This window comes from Schistocerca cancellata, chromosome 2 (genome assembly GCF_023864275.1).
Source record: "Schistocerca cancellata isolate TAMUIC-IGC-003103 chromosome 2, iqSchCanc2.1, whole genome shotgun sequence".
NCBI classification, from domain to species: domain Eukaryota; kingdom Metazoa; phylum Arthropoda; class Insecta; order Orthoptera; family Acrididae; genus Schistocerca; species Schistocerca cancellata.
This window is the reverse complement of record NC_064627.1, coordinates 302909021-302933243: the sequence shown is the minus strand read 5'-3', so window position 1 is coordinate 302933243 and position 24223 is coordinate 302909021. Positions and strand designations below refer to the sequence as shown.

Genomic DNA, 24223 nt, shown 5'->3' with positions numbered 1-24223 from the left:
CACCACAGTGTGACTTTATGTAAATTACTGCATAAGCGTTTGACGCAATTCTTGGGGATTGGTGTCGGCCCATTAGCGCATGTTCTGCTTGTTGATGCATCGAGTCAAGTGAAAATGGGCTACATCACTGAAACAAACAATTGCGTCCTCAGGAACGCTTTTGAGAAGTGCCTACATCAGTTCCTCCGAGAATTTTAGTCGTGTTCGGAGAGGTCCTGTACAATTGCCAACTTGTACGGATGGCGATGAGGGCCATCGTGAAGAATTCGCCTCGGTGAACGATCGGAAAATCCAAGGGCAAACCTATTTCTGCGCGCAGAACGTCGTGGGGATTACAAGACTGAACCTCTCATTGCCTCAATGTTCTCGCGTGATCCGATGCGCCGTGGGACTCCAGTTCTTCGTCGCGTCGTACTCGCGTTTGTCTGAACATAGTAACACATGTAACAATTGATTTTCGGTCCGGGTCACAGTTGTTTTGTACTTTACGTACATTTCTCGTATTTCTTTATATGTTAAACCCACTCTCCACAAACTTTCGAACATATTGTACCGTTTTCCATCGCTGACCCCTTTTTTTGGGTTGACAAATCCCATGCGCGTGTCTCGATTTTCTTAATTCTTGCTTCATTATCAAGAGCAACGTCAGGACTGCCTCTCTGGTGCCTTTAACTTTCCTAAAGCCAAATTTATCATGTAACTGATCCTTAGTTTCATTTTCCATTCTTCTGTATATTATTCCTGTCACCAACTTGGATGCATGAGCTGTAAAGTTGACAGTGCGATGTATCTCGCACTTACCTGCCGTTGCTATCTCCAGAATTGTGTGGATAATATTTTCCCCGAAGTCTGACGTTATTCCACCAATCTCATAGATTCTACAAACCAGTTTGAATAGTCGTTTGTTTAGCACTTCCCCAGTGATTTTATAAAATCGAATATTATTTTACAAAACCGAATATTATTCGTGCCTTCCGCCATACCTGACCACAAGTCGTCCAAAGCTCTGATAAACTCCGATTCTAATGCTGGATTCCCTCTGTCTTCCTCATCGACTCCCGTTTCTGAGGCGTTCAGAGTATTCTTTCCACCTATCCTCTCTCTCTTCTCCTATTAACAGTGGTATTCCTCTCTCACTCTTTATTCTAACACCTTTTCTTTTAATTTCACCTATGTGTTTTGAGTTTTCTACAGTTCTTACGGCGACCATTTTTTCTCGATCTCTACAGATTTTTTGAGTCCTGCCTCGGGCGTGGATGTATGTGATGTCCTTACGTTAGTTAGGTTTAAGTAGTTCTAAGTTCTAGCGGATTTATGACCTCAGATGTTAAGTACCATAGTGCTCAGAGCCATTTCTACACATTTTTCTTGCAGTCCTTCCGCCTTGCCTTTCCTGCATCCTAAGCGACCTATACTGATGTCTTTTTGTCTTTTCCTGAATATCTTTGTACTTCCTTCTTTCGTCAATCAGTTGAAGTATTTATTCTGTTACCCGATATTTCTTCGCAGTAAACTCTCTTGTATCTTTTATTGGCCCCTCCAACTTCTGTGGCTGTCCTTTTTAGAGATGTCCTGTCGTCTTCAACTACACTCTTTATTGTAGTGTTTATTATCGCAGTATCTACAGCCTTAGACAATTTGAAACACTTCTCATCATTCCTCAGTACTTCAATGTCCCATTTCTTTCCACGCTGATTCCTCCGGACGATTCTTTTAAATTTCTGCCCACCATTCATCTTTAATGAATTGTGAAGTGGGTCCATATCTGCCTCTAGGTACTCTTTACAATCCAATATCTGATTTAAGGATCTCTGTATTGACATGATTCAATCCAGCTCGAATCTTCCCGTGTCTCCATGCCTTTTGCGAGCACGACTGCTCATGTTGCAATTTTTTTTAAACTATGTATCCGCTATCACTAGCAGTGACTTATTGCAGAACTCAATAAGTTTTTCTCCTTTCTCATTACTACTACCCACCCATATTCACCCATAATTCTGTCTTCAAGTCGTTCCTCTATTAGCGCGTTCCAATCACTCAGATTATAAGATTTTCATTCCCCTTTACATACCGAATTACATGTTCAGTATTCCCATACACTTTCCCTCTCTGTTCATCTTCTGCTTATGACATCGGCTTGTATTTTGGAACTGTTCCCAGTAGTTCACTCAAGTTACTCCATTTTCTGCTGCCGTTGATATCTCTATATCTCCACGACCTCTTATATTCCTGAAACAAAGCAAAGTGTAAAAACTGCAATTGGCCACGGATGCACCATGTCAGGGGCTCACACAATGGGCAAGAGTGTACAGTCCATAGAAGTAAACAAATATCACTTTCAACACAAAGCTATGTTATTTTTTAAATGGCGCATGTATGTTTTTTCTACCGAAATGAAAACTAGAGGTACAATTAGTGATGGCAGACTTGGTTTCACTGTTCTAAGTCTCCTACCTTCTGAAATACTTAGACTCCAAAGGATGGCAACGGCGCCACAGTTTCTGTTGTAATGCGCAGAGCAAGGGTTGCGTACAGCAGGCTTCAGGACGGTGCGGAGAACAGGCATTACAATACCGCAGATACTGTGCCCTTGAGCCGTTGCCACCCATTAAAGTCTGTTTCAAAAAGTATGAGATTCAAAATAGTGAAACAAATTTTGCCATTACTAATTGCGCCTCTAGTTTTCATTTCAGTAGAAAAAAAGTCATTTAAAATGGATTGTGCAACCCTGGCCAGTTGCATTTTTCACATTTTGTATCATTTTGGTTCAAATGGTTCAAATAGCTTTGAGCACTATGGGACTTAACCTCTATTGTCACCAGTCCCCTAGAACTTAGAACTACTTAAACCTAACTAACCTAAGGACATCACACAACAGCCAATCATCACGAGGCAGAGAAAATTCCTGAACCCGCCGGGAATCGAACCCGGGAACCCGGGCGCGGGAAGCGACAACGCTACCACACGACCACGAGCTGCGGACTATCATTTTGAAAATGTATGAGGCGCAGAAGTGAGTCCCGCATAGACTGTGTCGAACATGTTGGCTCCGATTGGCTCGTCCAACATGTTCGACTGTGGATGGGCTCACTTCCAACATGCTTGACTGACTTGTGAGGCTGGGCGATCGGCTAGAGAGCTACCTCCAACACCAGTCCAACATCGAAGATGTCGGGCTGTGGACTGTTACCCGTCAAGCGGCTCGCCGGACACGGCCTCAGTTTGTCTCTCACTTTCAGCAGTGCACCGTAGTGTATTTTTTCCACTGTTAACGTATCAAAATGTCTTTTAATGACAACCAGGCATTCTGGGCAGAATTTATTGAACTGTATCCAGAGCGACGTGCGTTGTGGGATGTTAAACATAATACTTATAATAATAAACACATCCGTAGAAAAGGGTGATTTTTGAAAAAGGAACGGAATTACTCCCGGACTGTGATGAAAAATTTATAAAACCAAAACCAGAATCACTAAGGGCTTCTTTTCGAAGGAAAATGAAAAAAGTATTAAATTCGAAGAACAGAACGGCACGTGGTCAAGGGACGTGCGTCAGCCGACACTGTGGTACTATGATTTACTATTATTCACTAGCGACCAAGAAATCGCCAGGAAACGTCTATCGTCGTTGGGAAAACGGAAAAGAGATGAGGTGTAAGCAGAGGATGAGGACGGTGAGGACATGGAAGTGAGATGAAATCATAATGTAGGCGTTCATTATACTTCTAATAGTAATTACAATAGCCTAAGCAATGTAACAACATCACAGGTATTACAGATATTTAAACGGAAAGACTAAAAACTTTTTGAATTACTTTCTTTTTTTTTTAGAAATGTGCTAAATATTATAATAAAATCTGAAAATATAGGGGTGGAGCGGAAGAGGGGGTTAATGTTCTTAAAACTGACTTCGTATATTATTTCAATAGCGATGTTTATTTCTGCATGCACAAATAATTAGAACCGTTTTGTAGTACCTAGTGAAATTAATATTGCAAGATATATCAGTTCGTTTGGTTTTGCAGCTTAGAGTACTCTAAACGCTTGTTGATCATTTTTTTCCTGATGTTCAACACTTCCATCAATGTTATGAAAACAACTGTACCAGTCCCGAATTGCGTTAGCGGCTGACTGTTATTTACCATCCCTTCTACTTTTCCTAAGTCCCAGAAATTCACCGTCTTCATTCCCCCTCGGTTGCACTATCATCCGAATCTACGCAACTAGGGGTAAGGCAGAAAGGACTTCTTTGTCAAAAAGGTATGTAGAGCGCAACACGCAAGAACATACATTGTTCTCTGGAGAACTGCAAACCTATTGGTTAGAATGCCAAACGCATTCTCTACCACTCGTCTTTACGGCATAGCCGATGCTGAAAATTTTCGCGTCGTGGGCTATTTATTTGTTTGGGTAAGTCTTCACTATGTTTTTCTTCAGGAGGAATGCTTCGTCTCCAAGAAATGTAAATAGCAAGTAGATATCCCTAATATCAGAGAAATTTGTTGGTGAGGACAAATTCAATCTCTTATTTTCCATCAACTCCCCAAGATCTGTTTCCATAAGTACTCCTCCATCGGATATTCTTCCATAAGCTCCAGAATATACTTAAATAAACTCATAATTTGCTTTGACCACAGCAAAAAGAGCAGTGCTGTAGAATCCTTTATAACTGAAGAAGTATGAACCACTTCCGGGAGGTTGGGGTATCGCTATGTGTCTTCCATCAATAGCGCCGACATAGTTTCCAACTTTCCAGTACTTTTTGAAGTCTGCCGCTATGTTCATCCAGTCTGACGCATTACTTTTCCAGTACTTTTTGAAGTCTGTCGCTATGTTCATCCAGTCTGACGCATTACAAGGAAACTGAGACAGAAGATAATTACGGCATGAATAATTTTTTTTTTAAATATACACTCCTGGAAATGGAAAAAAGAACACATTGACACCGGTGTGTCAGACCCACCATACTTGCTCCGGACACTGCGAGAGGGCTGTACAAGCAATGATCACACGCACGGCACAGCGGACACACCAGGAACCGCGGTGTTGGCCGTCGAATGGCGCTAGCTGCGCAGCATTTGTGCACCGCCGCCGTCAGTGTCAGCCAGTTTGCCGTGGCATACGGAGCTCCATCGCAGTCTTTAACACTGGTAGCATGCCGCGACAGCGTGGACGTGAACCGTATGTGCAGTTGACGGACTTTGAGCGAGGGCGTATAGTGGGCATGCGGGAGGCCGGGTGGACGTACCGCCGAATTGCTCAACATGTGGGGCGTGAGGTCTCCACAGTACATCGATGTTGTCGCCAGTGGTCGGCGGAAGGTGCACGTGCCTGTCGACCTGGGACCGGACCGCAGCGACGCACGGATGCACGCCAAGACCGTAGGATCCTACGCAGTGCCGTAGGGGACCGCACCGCCACTTCCCAGCAAATTAGGGACACTGTTGCTCCTGGGGTATCGGCGAGGACCATTCGCAACCGTCTCCATGAAGCTGGGCTACGGTCCCGCACACCGTTAGGCCGTCTTCCGCTGACGCCCCAACATCGTGCAGCCCGCCTCCAGTGGTGTCGCGACAGGCGTGAATGGAGGGACGAATGGAGACGTGTCGTCTTCAGCGATGAGAGTCGCTTCTGCCTTGGTGCCAATGATGGCCGTATGCGTGTTTGGCGCCGTGCAGGTGAGCGCCACAATCAGGACTGCATACGACCGAGGCACACAGGGCCAACACCCGGCATCATGGTGTGGGGAGCGATCTCCTACACTGGCCGTACACCACTGGTGATCGTCGAGGTGACACTGAAAAGTGCACGGTACATCCAAAGTTTCCCCTTCCTGGGACAATGAATTCACGGTGTTCTTATTTCAATTTCCAGGAGTGTAACATTTATGTGGTGAAAAAAGGCAAACAAAGGAGTTATTAAATTAAGTGAATTGCACCTGCGATGTGGAATTTTCTGCTGTTCCAACAGGACAGAAGGTGCACATAATCTCCCACAGCAAGCTTATTATCACCTGAAAATATTGTCATTGCGGGAAACATAACGTAAATTAATCACACAACATGTGCGAAACTACACATCTTCAGAGAACTCAGAAATTTGAAGTAGTGCCAAATTACTTACCTATATGATTATAGCAGGATTTGGGAGTGCGAACTGTTGTCGTTGTGAATAGCAACACTGACAAAATTATTAAGTTTCGTCATACAAAAATCCGTTGCGTAATCGACACGTTACAGACGTGAATACACGGAGATCTAATTCTTGTCTCTGCTCAGAGCAAGCTTGGACACGCGGTATTGTGTTCGAAATAGGTTTGAAATATATAAGCCAACACCAAGGCTAGTACTATAAGGAGAGTTATTCAATTCGATCATTCGCTGTGACATCTGACCATCGTGTTCCCATGGCCAGCCCACTTAAGTGCTACTAGCATATGTACGTCTACAAGTGCCTCCGTGAGCTTTCGTACACGTGGCAACACCGAAAATCCATACTGATGCCTTTATGTTAACTATATAAATGCAGACGACCAACTATAGCCCTTTTCTACTCTTTTTGACATACTGTGGGAATGCAGAAATTTTAATTAACTTGAAAATTTACGAGCTTGTGACGTCATTTGATATCTCGAAATGTCCCGCAGTATCCTGCAAAAGGTGACTTTCTAGAGCCTATGCTCCCCCTAGTCTCTCGCTATGCAGAACGTCCTTACAGGTCACTAAACATTTAGAGCGTCCTGGAAACACACATCTTCCCGCCCACCAGATACCTGACCCACTCTTTTGGCCGCGTCAGTTTCGACAGGTTTGCTGCCCAGTAACGCCCTACCATTATCTCTAGTTATAGTTGCCATGCGTAGTAGTATCGCCAGATTGTCTATGCTCTACAAAACATTCTTTGACCAGAGCAAAAAGACTAAGTTACAAAGCTACAAGATTCTGTCTTATCCACAATAGATATGAGGTTGTGGTTATAACAATCAGTGTTAAAATGTCGACTCAACCATCTATTTACTGCGCAAAAAGCACTAGACTTCTCGCATTTCGAAGGGCAAGCTTTCATCATCAGAACCGCTGCACACGAACCTCTAAAAGCGAGTAATATAAAACATAAACAAGAATAATAAAAATAAAATACTTCTCTTGCAGCCGTGTTTTAAAACAACATCACAGTCAACTGACAAAACAGATTAAAATGGAATGGCAAATGGTTTCCCGGGTATTGGCAGCATCACAATAACAGGCATATGCATGCGCAGCCCATATACGTATCTTTCTGGAAGCCACAAGCACAGAAGTAACGTGAGCGAGCGCTTCGTGAATGTAAACATGAAATGAAAGAGATATCGAAGAAACAAGGATTCGTCATAATCATTTGGGTAGCCCTGAAATTCATATCCCGTCATGAACAGAAAGCTAACGGTATGATTAAAGCCGCCAGATAATTACAGATATGAAAAAAGAACTGCAAAGTTTCTGAAGAAGTTATTTGCGTCATCTGAAATCTGTTCATTTACTGTATTATGATTTCCCAGACTGTGTCTAATAATAACCAACTTTTGTAGTAGATCCAGTTTCTTGCTTTTATCTTGTACCTATATAAAAAAAATTGCGAGAAACTCATCAGTTCCCAATAAGGGGTGGCCAGCATTATGAATATGCATGGTTATGGCTGACTTCCGGAAACTAGTAAACCAAAAAGCGTTCCTGTGTTATTTGTATCCTGCTACTTTGGCCGATGCAGTTCGCATCGTGTTACATTGAATTTCGTAGATACCAGATCTCTCATATTTATCGACTTCATGCCGTAAATTGCTCCTTACATTAAATTGCAGCATCTTGTTGGTTTTACACACAGCAACGATTTTAAAAGCTTTGAAAATACACTCCTGGAAATTGAAATAAGAACACCGTGAATTCATTGTCCCAGGAAGGGGAAACTTTATTGACACATTCCTGGGGTCAGATACATCACATGATCACACTGACAGAACCACAGGCACATAGACACAGGCAACAGAGCATGCACAATGTCGGCACTAGTACAGTGTTTATCCACCTTTCGCAGCAATGCAGGCTGCTATTCTCCCATGGAGACGATCGTAGAGATGCTAGATGTAGTCCTGTGGAACGGCTTGCCATGCCATTTCCACCTGGCGCCTCAGTTGGACCAGCGTTCGTGCTGGACGTGCAGACCGCGTGAGACGACGCTTCATTCAGTCCCAAACATGCTCAATGGGGGACAGATCCGGAGATCTTGCTGGTCAGGGTAGTGACTTACACCTTCTAGAGCACGTTGGGTGGCACGGGATACATGCGGACGTGCATTGTCCCGTTGGAACAGCAAGTTCCCTTGCCGGTCTAGGAATGGTAGAACGATGGGTTCGATGACGGTTTGGATGTACCGTGCACTATTCAGTGTCCCCTCGACGATCACCAGTGGTGTACGGCCAGTGTAGGAGATCGCTCCCCACACCATGATGCCGGGTGTTGGCCCTGTGTGCCTCGGTCGTATGCAGTCCTGATTGTGGCGGTCACCTGCACGGCGCCAAACACGCATACGACCATCATTGGCACCAAGGCAGAAGCGACTCTCATCGCTGAAGACGACACGTCTCCATTCGTCCCTCCATTCACGCCTGTCGTGACACCACTGGAGGCGGGCTGCACGATGTTGGGGCGTGAGCGGAAGACGGCCTAACGGTGTGCGGGACCGTAGCCCAGCTTCATGGAGACGGTTGCGAATGGTCCTCGCTGATACCCCAGGAGCAACAGTGTCCCTAATTTGCTGGGAAGTGGCGGTGCGGTCCCCTACGGCACTGCGTAGGATCCTATGGCCTTGGCGTGCATCCGTGCGTCGCTGCGGTCCGGTCCCAGGTTTACGGGCACGTGCACCTTCCGCCGACCACTGGCGACAACATCGATGTACTGTGGAGACCTCACGCCCCACGTGTTGAGCAATTCGGCGGTACGTCCACCCGGCCTCCCGCATGCCCACTATACGCCCTCGCTCAAAGTCCGTCAACTACACATACGGTTCACGTCCACGCTGTCGCGGCGTGCTACCAGTGTTAAAGACTGCGATGGAGCTCCGTATGCCACGGCAAACTGGCTGACACTGACGGCGGCGGTGCACAAATGCTGCGCAGCTAGCGCCATTCGACGGCCAACACCGCGGTTCCTGGTGTGTCCGCTGTGCCGTGCGTGTGATCATTGCTTGTACAGCCCTCTCGCAGTGTCCGGAGCAAGTATGGTGGGTCTGACACACCGGTGTCAATGTGTTCTTTTTTCCGTTTCCAGGAGTGTACTTACCACCTTCTGTGACAGATTACCGAAGAAAGGATTTGTGACACTCTTAGCATTCCATACGGTGTTCTCCTTTACATTCATGCTCTGTTCCTTGCGTGTTAATTTATTCACAGTGTTTTCGTGATAACCGTTAGCTACAATGTAATAGTAGCTTCAGTTGCCACGCTGCAAACCACCTGAACCTCACTAAACTCAAAATGTTTCAGAGACATTTTTTAGGTATGGTGAGTAGGTTGGATGTTTAGAACAATTCGTACTTCGGTTCTCTCACTCCCAATGCGCCCTACTTAGCATACGAATTATCCTTTTTTAAGAAAATGAAACAATTACAGCCGTCCTCATCGTGTCAAATATTGTATGGCTACCAGTTTCAGTGCTTTAGTGCACCATCTTCAGGTCTTAGCTAATGCTGAATGGGTTAACACCTTCCGTATATAAGATGCATCGGTGACCAATATCCACAACCGGTTTACGCAGACTACCAGTATGTTACCTCTACATCCATCAACTATCAACATTGAGTAGATAGTTTATGGTTGTAGAGACAACATACAGGTAGTCTATGTAAACCAATTGTGGATGTTGGCTACCGATGCACCGTGTATACGGATGGTGTTAATCCCTTCACCATTAGCTAAGGCCTGAAGATGGTGCGCTAAAGCACCGAAACTGGTAGCCATACAATATTTGACATAATAAGGACGGCTGTAGGTATTTCATTTTCTTACCTATGTGAACGGCCGAAGTTCCCCCACCACGACTTCCAATCTGGACGCACAAAAAATTATCTTTTTTTCCTTTATAAACTAGAGACAGCTGTCTCATTGTTAGTGGGGTACGCGAGTTAGTGTTGGTTGCTGGTAGACTCTAGAGCAGTGGTTCCCCACCTTTCCGAGACCATAGCCGTTGAGTGCAATCAGATAGAAGCTAATACCCTCCTCCTCCCAGCCCCGCCCAGCTCCTCAACTAAGCTTTAAAATTAAAAATAATTTTATTTGCCAATTTTTATATTTCAAAATGACTAAAGATACGTTATAAGTAATGTTTGTGGGTATTTTGTTAAACCACGAACTAAATAGCCAATATGTCATTTGGTTTTGTTTATTTCTAACAACCTCTTTTTATAAAATAGTGAAGCAATTCTACACACCACCTCTTCTCAGAAAAGAAAACTAACCGTCCACAAAGAAGGTAGATACTTGTTACAAAAGCGCCACTCCTCTCCTTAGTGACTCCTGCTCCACCCACACCTTGCATCTCCATTTCAAATCAACCAAGTTAAAATGTGTCAGACTGTATTTATTGTTTGTAAATCACTTGATTCCTGGACACCTTACTTCTGAACTAACAGGAATTGGAAGACTTCATTCTGCTAATGCTTTGTGTATGACCACTGCCAATAATAATTCTCATAGTAATAGCAGTATTGTGTAGTTCCTAAAGCAGTGTAATAGTCATTACATAACTACTGCTGAGTTGTACTGTCGCTTACTTCGTTTACGTGTTGTGAAGTGAATATTGAAGCAATTTCTGGTTCGTTATTGGAACTACCTGTAACTCGGAGAAAACATTTTCGTGAAATACGACTATGTGTTCCAAATAAAATTATATGGCTCCAGAGACCTTTTTAAGTCTCAAACATCTATGAGGCAGACTGAAGCGATGAATGAAAATTTGTACCAAGGCTGGGATTCGAACGCGGATCTCCTGCTCAGTAGACGGATGCGCTAACCCCTACGCCACCATAGTACAATGGCTTCGCACACCTGCTGTTCGAGTTTAGTAAGTTGAGGCACGAATGGAAATTTGGGTCGAGGAGGGAGGCATGCTAAGGTAGTCCTTGCAGTTGCGCAAAGCGACTACTGTGGCTGGTGGCATAGTGGTTAGCGCATCTGCCTGGAGGGCAGGAAACTTGGGTTTGAACGCTTGCCTTGGAATAAATTTTTATTCATCACTTCAGTCTGCGTATATACATCACAGATGTCTGAGACTTGAATAGGTCTCTGGAACGTTATAGTTTCATTTGATTAAAGCACCTATGCTTGGGTTTCAGGCACGATCCCCTGTTTTGTTCAGTGACAAGATGCTATTCAGATACAGTTGGAAATACTCTGCAATGCTGTTAGTTTCTAGGAGGACACCAAGTGGACTGAGGCGTGAATGGGAATTTGGGTAGAGGAGGGAGCCATGCTAGGGTAGTCCGTGCAGTTGTGCAAAGCCACTGTGCCAGGGTGGCGTAGTGGTTGGCCTAGTGAGTGGGAGACCTGTTTCGAATGCTGGCCTTGGTACAAATTTTCATTCGTCACTCCAGCCAGCAGATACACAATATATGTTTCAGTGTTACTATCATGAGTACATGAAACGATGTATGTTTGTAATGGATGGACTAGGTGAGGAGGATGTTCTTAGATTCGTTTCACAACTAGTACCCTACAACGCACTGTGACACACGGCATGCTAGTATTTGGAAAAAAAAGAAAAAAGAAAATAAAAGAAGGAACTAGTGTCCCCTGTGGTCGAAATTCGACCAGTTGCAGCAGTGGACATGATCTGACAATAAATGAAATAAAATTTGTCAGTGATACTCTCCACATAAAACTGTGTCTGAAATTATAGCCGTAGAACTGACCCATAGCAAATGCTGCGTTTTAGCTGTGAGTAGCCGGCCGCTGTGGCCGAGTGGTTCTAGGTACTTCAAAAATGGTTCAAATGGCTCTGAGCACCATGGGACTCAACTTCTGAGGTCATCAGTCCCCTAGAACTTTGAACTACATAAACCTAACTAACCTAGGGACATCACACACATCCATGCCCGAGGCAGGATTCGAACCTGCGACCGTAGCGGTCTCGCGGCTCCAGACTGTAGCACATAGAACCACAAGGCCACTCCGGCCGGCTAGTCGCTTCAGTCCGGAACCGCGCTGCTGCTACGGTCGCAGGTTCGAATCCTGCCTCGAGCATGAATGTGTTTGATGTCCTTAGGTTAGTTAGGTTTAAGTAGTTCTAAGTCTAGTGGACTGATGACCTCAGATGTTAAGTCCCATAGTGCTCACAGCCATTTGAACCATTTGAGCTATGAGTATTTTTGAATTAACTATTGAAGTAAATACTTGATAATAAATAAATAAGACAGCACAATGTGAATGCCGTTGTACTGTATAAAGAATCGCAGAAGAGAATTGATTCACATTGAAAAATCTGCACTGTAAATGCATCAAACCACAATTACAACTTACAAAATTAGTTGGAATTACGTTCAATGCACATTTAAATGCATCTTTCAAACCAACAATATAATTATCATTATCAAAGTCCACATGTTTCCTAGTACTTTTCTACACAAAAATTCTCTCTGTCTAGCTTCTTGTCTTTCAGTCTGACCCAACAGTGCAGAAAAGTAAGCGAAATAACGACGCCAATATACAACGCTATTTACAGACTTTGTTACTACGTTATTTTGATTTCCACTGCTGACATCATCATCTAACTACCAGTTGTCGCATTGTAGCATGTGTTACTGCAAATGAACCACGTACGCATGAACATCTCCGGAATGTGGTATAACGAAACGTTGTTACTTTCGTGTGTCATTTCTACCACAGCACCTGATCGGTACATAGGGCGGCACTTCAGTTCTCAGTGTTGGAGATTTTAATGCGTGATAGAAAAGTATCATCAGAGTTACGAATATGAAAGCATCTACTTCCTTTTACTACTCTTAACGGCTGTTTCTTTGTGCAGATTTATGACAAAGAACATTTCGAATTATATAAGGTTCATTGGCCTCGTTGTATAATTGATACTAAAAATCAGCAATTCAGCTTTCGTGTTCACGTATTAATATTATGATTACTCGTTACTTGTGTAACCAGTTTTACAGAGTTATGAAATAGTGTCAATAGCAAAAAATTTCCCTTTCTATATCTACATCTACATAGACACTCCGCAAGCCACCATACGGTGCGTGGCGGAGGGAACCCTGTACCAATACTTGTCATTTCCTTTCCCGTTCCGCTCGCAAATTACATGAGGGGAAAACAACTGACTGTATGCCTCCGTATAAGCACTAATTTTTCATATCTTATCTTCGTGTGTCCTGACGATTCCTTGGTCTCTGACGAACACTCGCCGTAGAAGACAATTTACTGGGCCGGCCGGTGTGACCGAGCGGTTCTAGGCGCTACAGTCTGGAACCGCGCGACCGCTACGGTCGCAGGTTTGAATCCTGCCTCGGGCATGGATGTGTGTGATGTCCTTAGGTTAGTTAGGTTTAAGTAGTTCTAAGTTCTAGGAAACTGATGACCTCAGATGTTAAGTCCCATAGTGCTCAGAGCCATTTGAACCATTTGAACAACATACTGGGTTCTATTATTTAAGAAGTCTTCGAGCCACTCACATATCTGTGAACTTTTATTCCGTACGCTCGTACCTTCGTTAACAGCCTGCAATGGGACACCGTGTCAAATTCTATCCAGAAATATGGACTCTGCCTGTCCCCCTTCATCCGTGGTTCTCAGTATATCGTGTGAGAAAAGGACAAGCAGAGTGTCGCAAGAGCGATGCTTTCTAAAACCATGGTGATTCTCAGACATAAGCTTCTTAGTCTCAAGAAAGTTTATTGTATTCGAACTGAGAATATGTTCAAGAATTCTGCAGCAAACAGAAGTTAGGGTATTGGTCTATAGTTTTGCGGGTCCGTTCTTTTACCTTTCTTATATACTGGAGTCATCTGCGTTGTTTTTTTTCCAGTCGCTTGGGACTCTGTGCTTGGCGAAAGATTCACGATAAATGCAGGCTAGATAAGAGGCCAATGCCGTAGAGTACTCTTTGTAAAACTGGTATTCCATCCGCACCTGGTGATTTATTTGTTTTCAAATTTCAGTTGTTTCTCTACGCTAGGTATGCTTATTTCTACGCCGTCCATAGGGGAGTCTGCCCGATGGTCAAATGACAATATGTTTGTACCGTTCTCCTGTGTGAACAATTGCTTAAACGTGAAATTTAAAATTTCGGCTCTAGTTTTGCTACCTTCAGCTCCTACACCAGACTGGTCAACGAGGGACTGAATGGAAGTCTTAGACCCGCTTAGCGATTTTACACACGACCAGAATTTTCTCGGGTTCTCTGTCATATCTTTTGCTAAGGCGTGACGGTGGTAGTTGTTGTATGCTTCGGAAATAGATCTTTTCAAAGACGCACGAATCTCTACTAATCTTCACTTGTCGACATTTGCGCGTCCCCTTTTGAACCTAGAGTGCAACAACCTCTGCTTCCTCCGCATCCGCAGAATTTCGTTATTGAACCATGGTGGGTTTTTTCTATCCTCCATTCACTTACTAGACACGTAACTCTCCAGACCAAGATTTACAGTCTGCTTCAAATTTGCCCATAATTCCTCTACACCCATCTTACTGGAACTAAGTGATGTCACTTCACTGTCTAAGTGAGACGTTAATAACTGCTTATCTGTTCTATCTAGGAGAAACTCTCTGCTAGCCTTAGTGACTGATTTATTAACTTTCGTAATCATAGTTGCTATAATGACACCGTGATCGCTAATCAGCGTTTCTATAATCACACTGTCGATAAGGTCCGACCAATCTGCAATTACAAGGTCTAACATATTTCCACTGGGTGTGGGCTGTCCAGCTAGCTCCTCAAGACAATTTTCAGAAAACATGTTCAAAAGTATTTCGCATGGCTGTCTGTCTGTACCCCTTGCAATGAGTCCAGAGACATCCCAGTCTATTCTCGGCAAGCTAAAGTCACCTCCAACTAGTACTGCATGATCTAGTATCTACTCGCTGTTGGTTCAAAATGGTTCAAATGGTTCTGAGCACTATGATGTTTAACTTCTGAGGTCATCAGTCCCCTAGAACATAGAACCATTTACACCTAAGGACATCACATACATCCATGCCCGAGGCAGGATTCGAACCTGCGACCGTAGCGGTCTCGCGGTTCCAGACTGTAGCGCCTAGAACCGCTCGGCCACCCCGGCCGGCTACTCGCTGTTGACCGTATACTGTCTTTGAATGACTCTGTTCAAAAATGGCTCTGAGCACTATGGGACCTAACATCTATGGTCATCAGTTCCCTAGAACTTATAACTACTTAAACCTAACTAACCTAAGGACATCACACAACACCCAGTCATCACGAGGCAGAGAAAATCCCTGACCCCGCCAGGAATCGAACCCGGGAAGTCGTGCGCGGGAAGCGAGAACGCTACCGCACGACCACGAGCTGCGGACTGAATGACTGTCACAGCGGAATCGGGTGGCCGGTAAAAACATCCAACAATTAACTTCGTTTCACCTACATCTGCTATACACGGCCAGATGACTCCACTGTCACACTCAGCTTCGACCTAAATAGAGACAATATTTTTGTCAACTGCAATGAGCACTTCCCCTCTCATGGCCCCTAATCTGTCTTCCCGATATACGTTCCATGACTCGCTAAATATCTGAGAGCTTCCACTTCGGGTATCAGCCAGCTCTCGCCCCAAGAATAATTTGAGCGCGAGAACGAAGTCGTCTTGCTTCTTCCTACAGTTACTGAGACATTTGCCGTCGAGGACAACATACTGGATTCTGTTATTTACGAGGTGCATTCAAGTTCTAAGGCCTCCGATTTTTTTTCCTCCGGACTGGAGAGAGATAGAAACATGCGCATTGTTTTAAAATGAGGCCGCGTTCATTGTCAATACGTCCCAGAGATGGCAGCACCGTACGGCAGATGGAATTTTACCGCCAGCGGCGAGAATGAGAACTGTTTTAAATACTTAAAATGGCGACGTTTTCCTTACTTGAACAGCGTGCAATCATTCGTTTTCTAAATTTGCGTGGTGTGAAACCAACTGAAATTCATCGACAGTTGAAGGAGACATGTGGTGATGGAGTTATGGATGTGTCGAAAGTGCGTTCGTGGGTGCAACAGTTTAATGAAGGCAGAACATCATGTGACAACAAACCGAAACAACCTTGGGCTCGCACAAGCCAGTCTGACGACATGATCAAGAAAGTGGAAAGAATTGTTTTGGGGGATTGCCGAATGACTGTTGAACAGATCGCCTCCAGAGTTGGCATTTCTGTGGGTTCTGTGCACACAATCCTGCATGAAGACCTGAAAATGCGAAAAGTGTCATCCACGTGGGTGCCACGAATGCTGACAGACGACCACATGGCTGCCCATGTGGCATGTTGACAAGCAATGTCGATGCGCAACGACAGCATGAATGGGACTTTCTTTTCGTCGGTTGTGACAATGGATGAGACGTGGATGCCATTTTTCAATCCAGAAACAAAGCGCCAGTCAGCTCAATGGAAGCACACAGATTCACCGCCACCAAAAAAAAATTTCGGGTAACGCCAGTGCTGAAAAAATGATGGTGTCCATGTCCGGGACAGCGAGGGCGTAATCCTTACCCATTGCGTTCCAAATGGCACTACGGTAACAGGTGCATCCTACAAAATGTTTTGAAGAACAAATTCCTTCCTGCACTGCAACAAAAACGTCTGGGAAGGGCTGCGCGTGTGCTCCTTCATCAAGACAACGCACCCGCACATCGAGCTAACGTTACGCAACAGTCTCTTCGTGATAACAACTTTGAAGTGATTCCTCATGCTCCCTACTCACGTGACCTGGCTCCTAGTGACTTTTGGCTTTTTCCAACAATGAAAGACACTCTCCGTGGCCGCACATTCACCAGCCGTGCTGCTATTGCCTCAGCGATTTTCCAGTGGTCAAAACAGACTCGTAAAGAAGCCTTCGCCGCTGCCATGGAATCATGGCGTCAACGTTGTGAAAAATGTGTACGTCTGCAGGGCGATTACGTCGAGAAGTAACGCCAGTTTCATCGATTTCGGGTGAGTAGTTAATTAGAAAAAAAATCGGAGGCATTAGAACTTGAATGCACCTCGTAAGAAGTCTTCGAGCCACTCACGTATCTGTGAACTTATTCCATATGCTCGTACCTTCGTTAACAGCTTGCAGTGGAGCACCGTCTCAAATGCTTTCCGGAAATCTAGAAATTTGGACACTGCCTGTTGCCCTTTCGATTTTACCCCTCAAAAAAATTTTTGTTACCCCTCATGGAGTATTTACCACCAGGTTGGGAACCACTGCTCTAACGGCAGCGCCGGCCGAAGCGCCTACTAGCTGCCGCGACTTGTGCTGGTGCGCGTGTAGCAGCGAGTGTTTGGCGGTTGCAGACGCTGCGGCAGGTGACGTTCGGGTCTGCGCTGGTGCCGCCGCGCACCGACTGGCTGCGCTCGGGGCTGGTGTTCCGCGAGCCGGAGCAGCCGCTCGGCTTCGGGCTGGTGGCGGCGCGCAGCACCACGGGCGGGCTGCTCAGCGTGGTGCAGGCGCAGGTCATCAAGCACCTGCTGTTCGACAGCGCGCCCAGGGACGCGCAGCGCAAGGTCGACGAGTGAGTGCCACCTCCACACTATACGTATCGACGACATAGACTAGCCGGGGCATCGCCATATTTGATGCCAACTAGAAACTTAGCCGCCGTGTTCTGCAGCGTCATGTTGACACTGGTTGTCTGTTAGCATGCAATCATATAAGGACATCCGCGGAAAAACGGACTAACACTCAAATTTAAAAGCTTAGAGATAAGTGTTGCCATATGTTGCTGCGTACGGGAACCATCAAAATTGATGTTGGTCTCACTCCATGTCAGTTTTGATAGTTCCCGTACGCAGCAACAGATGACAACACGTATCTCTAAGCTTTTAAATTTGAGGGTTAGTCCTTAGGGGTGAGACCAATGTCAGTTTTGATAGTTCCCGTACGCAGCAACAGATGGCAACACTTACCTCTAAGCTTTTACATTATCCGCAAACTTACAAAGTATCAGGAATAAAAAAACTTCCTGGCAGATTAAAACTGTGTGCCCGACCGAGACTCGAACTCGGGACCTTTGCCTTTCGCGGGCAAGTGCTCTACCATCTGAGCTACCGAAGCACGACTCACGCCCGGTACTCACAGCTTTACTTCTGCCAGTATCTCGTCTCCTACCTTCCAAACTTAACAGAAGCTCTCCTGCGAAATTTGCAGAACTAGCACTCCTGAAAGAAAGGATATAGCGGAGACATGGCTTAGCCACAGCCTGGGGGATGTTTCCAGAATGAGGCAAAGGTCCCGAGTTCGAGTCTCGGTCGGGCACACAGTTTTAATCTGCCAGGAAGTTTCATATCAGCGCACACTCCGCTGCAGAGTGAAAATCTCATTCTGGAAACATCCCCCAGGCTGTGGCTAAGCCATGTCTCCGCTATATCCTTTCTTTCAGGAGTGCTAGTTCTGCAAATTTCGCAGGAGAGCTTCTGTTAAGTTTGGAAGGTAGGAGACGAGATACTGCCAGAAGTAAAGCTGTGAGTACCGGGCGTGAGTCGTGCTTCGGTAGCTCAGTTGGTAGAGCACTTGCCCGCGAAAGGCAAAGGTCCCGAGTTCGAGTCTCGGTCGGGCACACAGTTTTAATCTGCCAGGAAGTTTCATATCAGCGCACACTCCGCTGCAGAGTGAAAATCTCATTCTGTATCAGGAATAAGTTTTAACAACAGAATCTAGAGATATTCTTTATCCCCATACGTATTGCTCCCGAAGGGACCGTCAAGACAAGATTAGACTAATCGCAGCACGCAAATAGTCCTTTAAGCAATTATTCTTCACGTACCTCATACGCATTTGGAATAAGAAGAAACTAACTTATGGTACCAAGCCAAGTACCCTCTGCCATGCACTTCACAGTAGTCTGCAGAATACGTATGTAAACGTAAAAGTAGTGGTTAATGTTACACAGTCAACTCAGTCAGTCATCCAGATTATTTCTCCTGCAAGTATTGAAAAGACTGCTGTCCCTCCCCGCTCCCATCCCTCCCTGCTCTCGCATAAACACACACACACACACACACACACACACACACACACACACACACAATGTGGTTGCACTTACGTTATCGCTATCTGTATTCTTGAGACACTCGTGCCTCCCTACTGCGGTAAGGACTGTGGCTCGTGGAGGCCATTTTTGAATAACATTGAGAAAACTATTCAGTTTTTATCACTATGCTTTTCTTCTCGCTGTGAAAATTTCAGTAACTCGAAGCAAATCGATGCTCATACCTCAGAGTTCTGTCTCGCAATCCATTGTCCATATATAGCTCCGTGCGGTTGGGATACCACCGGTCTGCTCGGACTGGGTGTTATTCAATCGTCTGCAGCCTAGAAAGGGCTTAACTTGGGGCTGGAAGGCTTCGTTTCTTCGTTAATACTTAACACAGACCCAAGTGGAGCGTCGTTCCACTGCACAAGCAGTACCATCGTTCCAAAGCGGAAATAGCGACATGTGTACAGGTCCCAGTGTGTTGTGCTTCCTTGTTGACTACAGTTTTGTATGGCTCTGAGCACCATGCGACTTAACTTCTCAGATTATCAGTCGCCTAGAACTTAGAGCTAATTAAACCTAATTAACCTAAGAACATCACACACATCCATGCCCGAGGCAGGATTCGAACCTGCGACCGGAGTGGTGGCTCGTCTCCAGACTGTAGCGCCTAGAACCGCACGGCCACTCCGGCCGGCCTACAGTTTTGTACTCGCCTATTATGCAGATGTTATACATCGTAGAAAAGTAAAATACCAGTATGGAAAGTTTACATCCAATTTTATGTGTAGTTCTATGTGGTTGCCAAGTCACTATCCATATCAATGAAGGAAGGCAGTGACTGAAAAATCAATTTTATTGTAAAGTTTTACACATATTCTACTGCCCTTCTGCATGACCGCTGTGGTGTCACCGCCAGACACCACACTTGCTAGGTGGTAGCCTTTAAATCGGCCGCGGTCCGTTAGTATACGTCGGACTCGCGTGTCGCCACTATCAGTGATTGCAGACCGAGCGCCACCACACGGCAGGTCTAGAGACACTTCCTAGCACTCGCCCCAGTTGTACAGCCGACTTTGCTAGCGATGGTTCACTGACAAAATACGCTCTCATTTGCCGAGACGATAGTTAGCATAGCCTTCAGCTATGTCATTTGCTACGACCTAGCAAGGCGACATTACCAGTTACTATTGATGCTGTAAAACATGTACCGTCAAGAGCGATGTTCACCATTTATGGATTAAAGTTAAGTATTCCACAGCTACCTCCTTTTTTGCTAGTCTAATTTCCTTGACCTGTTCCAGACCTCACGCCAGCCTGCGTGAGCTAAAACGCGTGCCTTTCGGCTTCCTCTCATACAGGGTTGGCTCTCTTGCCAATCCACAACAACCGCCATCTAGGTCGAAACACATACTAAATGTTTTAGTAGTGGAACGAAATGTTGAACTTTACATTTCAGCCGTAACGTGGCCTGCTGCTTCTCTGATTCGATTCCGTAGATCAGACAGACCAGTCACATCGCTAGTGTACACTTTGGACTTGATGCACCCCCTTGCAAAAAAAGTCTGAAGGAGTAAGGTCCGGCGAACGGGAAGCTCACAGCCGAGGTGACTCTCTGCATATCCACCTCCCTGGAAAGATTCTGTTCAGGTAATCAAGGACGATGTGTGCAAAATGTGGAGGCGCGCCATCTTGCTGAAACGCAACTGTATTTCGTATGCTACCATCCTGAAGTTGTAGTTCAAGGTACAGTTCTAACATGAGGAAGTAGCTGTTTCCTGATATTGACTTTTCGGTAAAGAAAAATGAGTTATATCGTTAAGCTTTTGTCATACCCGATCAAACATTGACCTTCATTGTATCACGTTCCCACTCCGATACCTCATGTGGTTCTTCATATGCCCGTGTTCGGCTGTTGTGCCTGTGCGCTTTCCCACAAACGTGGAATGTGGCATCATCGGAGAATAAAATGTTGTCTCTTAAATTCTCGTTCTCTACAGATTCCAGGAGGTTATAACACATTGCACGACGACAGGCGAAGCCCTCGTCCTCAAGATGTTACAGAAGCTGAATGTGATAAGGACTTTATCGTAGAGTAAAAAGTAGACTGTGTTACGAGGCACATGTAATTCACCACTGAGGCGTCGAGTTGATGCCTTCCTATCACTGGCAACTTGAAATTATTGCACTATTTCTGCCGATACGCGTGGTCAGCCATGACGTTCCTCATTACACACGCTGCCCGAAAACTTAAATTTATTCACTAGCAGACGGATATGTGCCCGTGATGGGGATGGTTTGTGAAATTTACAGCTAAATTTCGCTCTGGCGTCTTTGTATGACAATCCGTGTACCCAGGCACAAACAATGGAAATCCGTTCTCCTGTGCTAAACATCTTGTACGAAGGTACCAGATCTGCAGAGAAAAGAAAAAACAAATTAGCGTTTTCATGGAAAGGGATAATGACTTTAGTGACACACACACTAACGTACCAGTATCTGACGAGTTAAGAAAAAATAACTAGCGTTTTCATGGAAATGGATAGTGACTGTAAAGACACCCTGCGTAGTCAGTTGTGCTGGTGTTTTTCTGTAAGAAGTAACAAAACGGTCAAAACGACCGAGAGAACATCTACAGTGAAAGCAACTTTACCAATTCACAGAGAAAGTGCTACACTAATGCGAACTATTTCACTGGTTTCAGAGTGCTTTACGCTCTATGTGGAGCCTATTAAATAACTAACAGGTTTCTACAACTTATTATCTGGTCGAAACTAGAACTTTGTAATCTGTTACTCGTAATTAATAATTTAGTCCATCCGTAGCACGTAATGGGTTTACCCAATATCGGTTCTAGGCGCTCAGTCCGGAACCACGCGACTGCTGCGGTTGCAGGTTCGAATCCTGCCTCGGGCATGGATGTGTGTGATGTCCTTAGGTTAGTTAGGTTTAAGTAGTTCTAAGTTCTAGGGGACTGATGACCACAGATGTTGAGTCCCATAGTGCTCGTAGCCATTTTCTTTTAACCCAATATATATGGTAGTCAGAAACAGGCTGAAAAGCTTGTAAGGGTGTTGCAGGTAGGTTGTGCTGGCAAATAACTCTTAAGAAAAAAATTCCGTACCTTGGCGCCGTTTCCGAGATAATTAGCAACGAAGTTAGCGAATCAGGCCGTTGCGCGCGCCAGTTCAAGCGGCTCGCCAGAGACGGTGCCGCCGAATGCGTTCGTCATTTGTTTTCCTAAAACTGAAAGAGAGAGTGGACATGGGACGGTAGCAAGGATCGAACCCGAGCCAAAGGCTGAGCAGTCTCGTGCGCTTTCATCTACGTTATGAGAACAATTCACACTAATTGTATCTGTCGGGCCGCTTCAATTTGCCCGAAACGGCCTCGTTGGCTAACTTCAGTATTATCTGACACGGAAACGCCGCAACGTATCGATTTTTTAAATTATTTCTCAGCACAGCCTACCCTGCAACATGCTTAACAACCTTTTCAGACTGTTTCTTGCCACCCTGAATATAGCGTTTTAGCGCGTGTCGTATCTGAACACAGCTTAGTTTTCAGTTGTTCTGCCCACATACACTTGCGTCTCAGTATTTAGAAGACTGAATACCTGAAATGTGACTGCCAAAGGGTACTACCAGAGCCAGTGATCAAGACCTGCGTATTAAACACCTGGGACCCACTGTCACCTCAAACAGTGATGTCACTTTTGACATCGTAGTGAGGGTTTAAGCATATTTGCTGAAATAGAAACACGACACTGTAATCCTCTGCGACAAAAAAATTCCCCGACAACTAAAGGGAGATATTTACAAGACCATGGTACGTCCAGAGCCATTTAGGATGATTAGGGCAATACAGTACGAAAAATATGAACGGAATCTTCCTCTAATGGAGATGAAAATACTTTGATAGACTCTCGGACTGACTCAATACGACCATGTCAGAAATGAGGATGTTCAGTGAAGACTGTGTGTCCTCCAAACTATGGATAAAGTATAGGAAACTCGTCTCGGTCAGTACAGTCACATAATGAGAAAATAGGACAACTCTGATGCAAAAACAGTTTTCCAATTCGACCTACGGGGCGTAAGACTACATGGAAGACCAATCAAGTAGTGCATCGACAGCATCAAGTGTGACATCTACATCTACATCTACATGGATACTCTGCAAATCGCATTTAAGTGCCTGGCAGAGGGTTCATCGAACCACCTTCACAATTCTCCATTATTCCAATCTCGTATAGCGCGCGGAAAGAATGAACACCTATATCTTTCCGTACGAGCTCTGATTTCCCTTATTTTATCTTGGTGATCATTCCTCCCTATGTAGGTCGGTGTCAACAAAATATTTTCGCATTCGGAGGAGAAATTTGGTGATTGGAATTTCGTGAGAAGAGTCCATCGCAACGAAAAACGCCTTTCTTTTAATGATGTCCACCCCAAATCCTGAATCATTTCTGTGGCACTCTCTACCATATTTCGCGATAATACAAAACGTGCTGCCTTTCTTTGAACTTTTTCGATGTACTCCGTCAGTCCTATCTGGTAAGGATCCCACACCGCGCAGCAGTATTCTAAAAGAGGACGGACAAGCGTAGTGTATGCAGTCTCCTTAGTAGGTTTGTTACATTTTCTATGTGTCCTGCCAATAAAACACAGTCTTTGGTGCCGGCCGGAGTGGCCGTGCGGTTCTGGGCGCTCCAGTCTGGAACCGAGCGACCGCTGCGGTCGCAGGTTCGAATCCTGCCTCGGGCATGGACGTGTGTGATGTCCTTAGGTTAGTTAGGTTTAATTAGTTCTAAGTTCTAGGCGACTGATGACCTCAGAAGTTAAGTCGCATAGTGCTCAGAGCCATTTTGAACAGTCTTTGGTTAGCCTCTCCCACAACATTTTCTATGCGTTCCTTCCAATTTAAGTTGTTCGTAATTGTAATACCTAGGTATTTAGTTGAATTTACGGCTTTTAGTTTAGACTGATTTATCGTGTAACCGAAGTTTAACGAGTTTC

General features: G+C 45.0%; 1 protein-coding gene across 2 annotated transcripts in view; it reads left to right on the top strand.

Annotated features, from left to right (window-relative positions):
* LOC126161680 (inactive ubiquitin carboxyl-terminal hydrolase MINDY-4B) overlaps positions 1–24223 on the top strand; it is a 234535-nt gene that overhangs the window by 151738 nt on the left and 58574 nt on the right. For both annotated transcript variants that reach the window (XM_049917687.1, XM_049917685.1), the window contains exon 3: positions 17527–17744. In XM_049917687.1, the coding sequence (XP_049773644.1) occupies positions 17527–17744 (218 nt within the window). The remainder of the gene's footprint in view (positions 1–17526; positions 17745–24223) is intronic.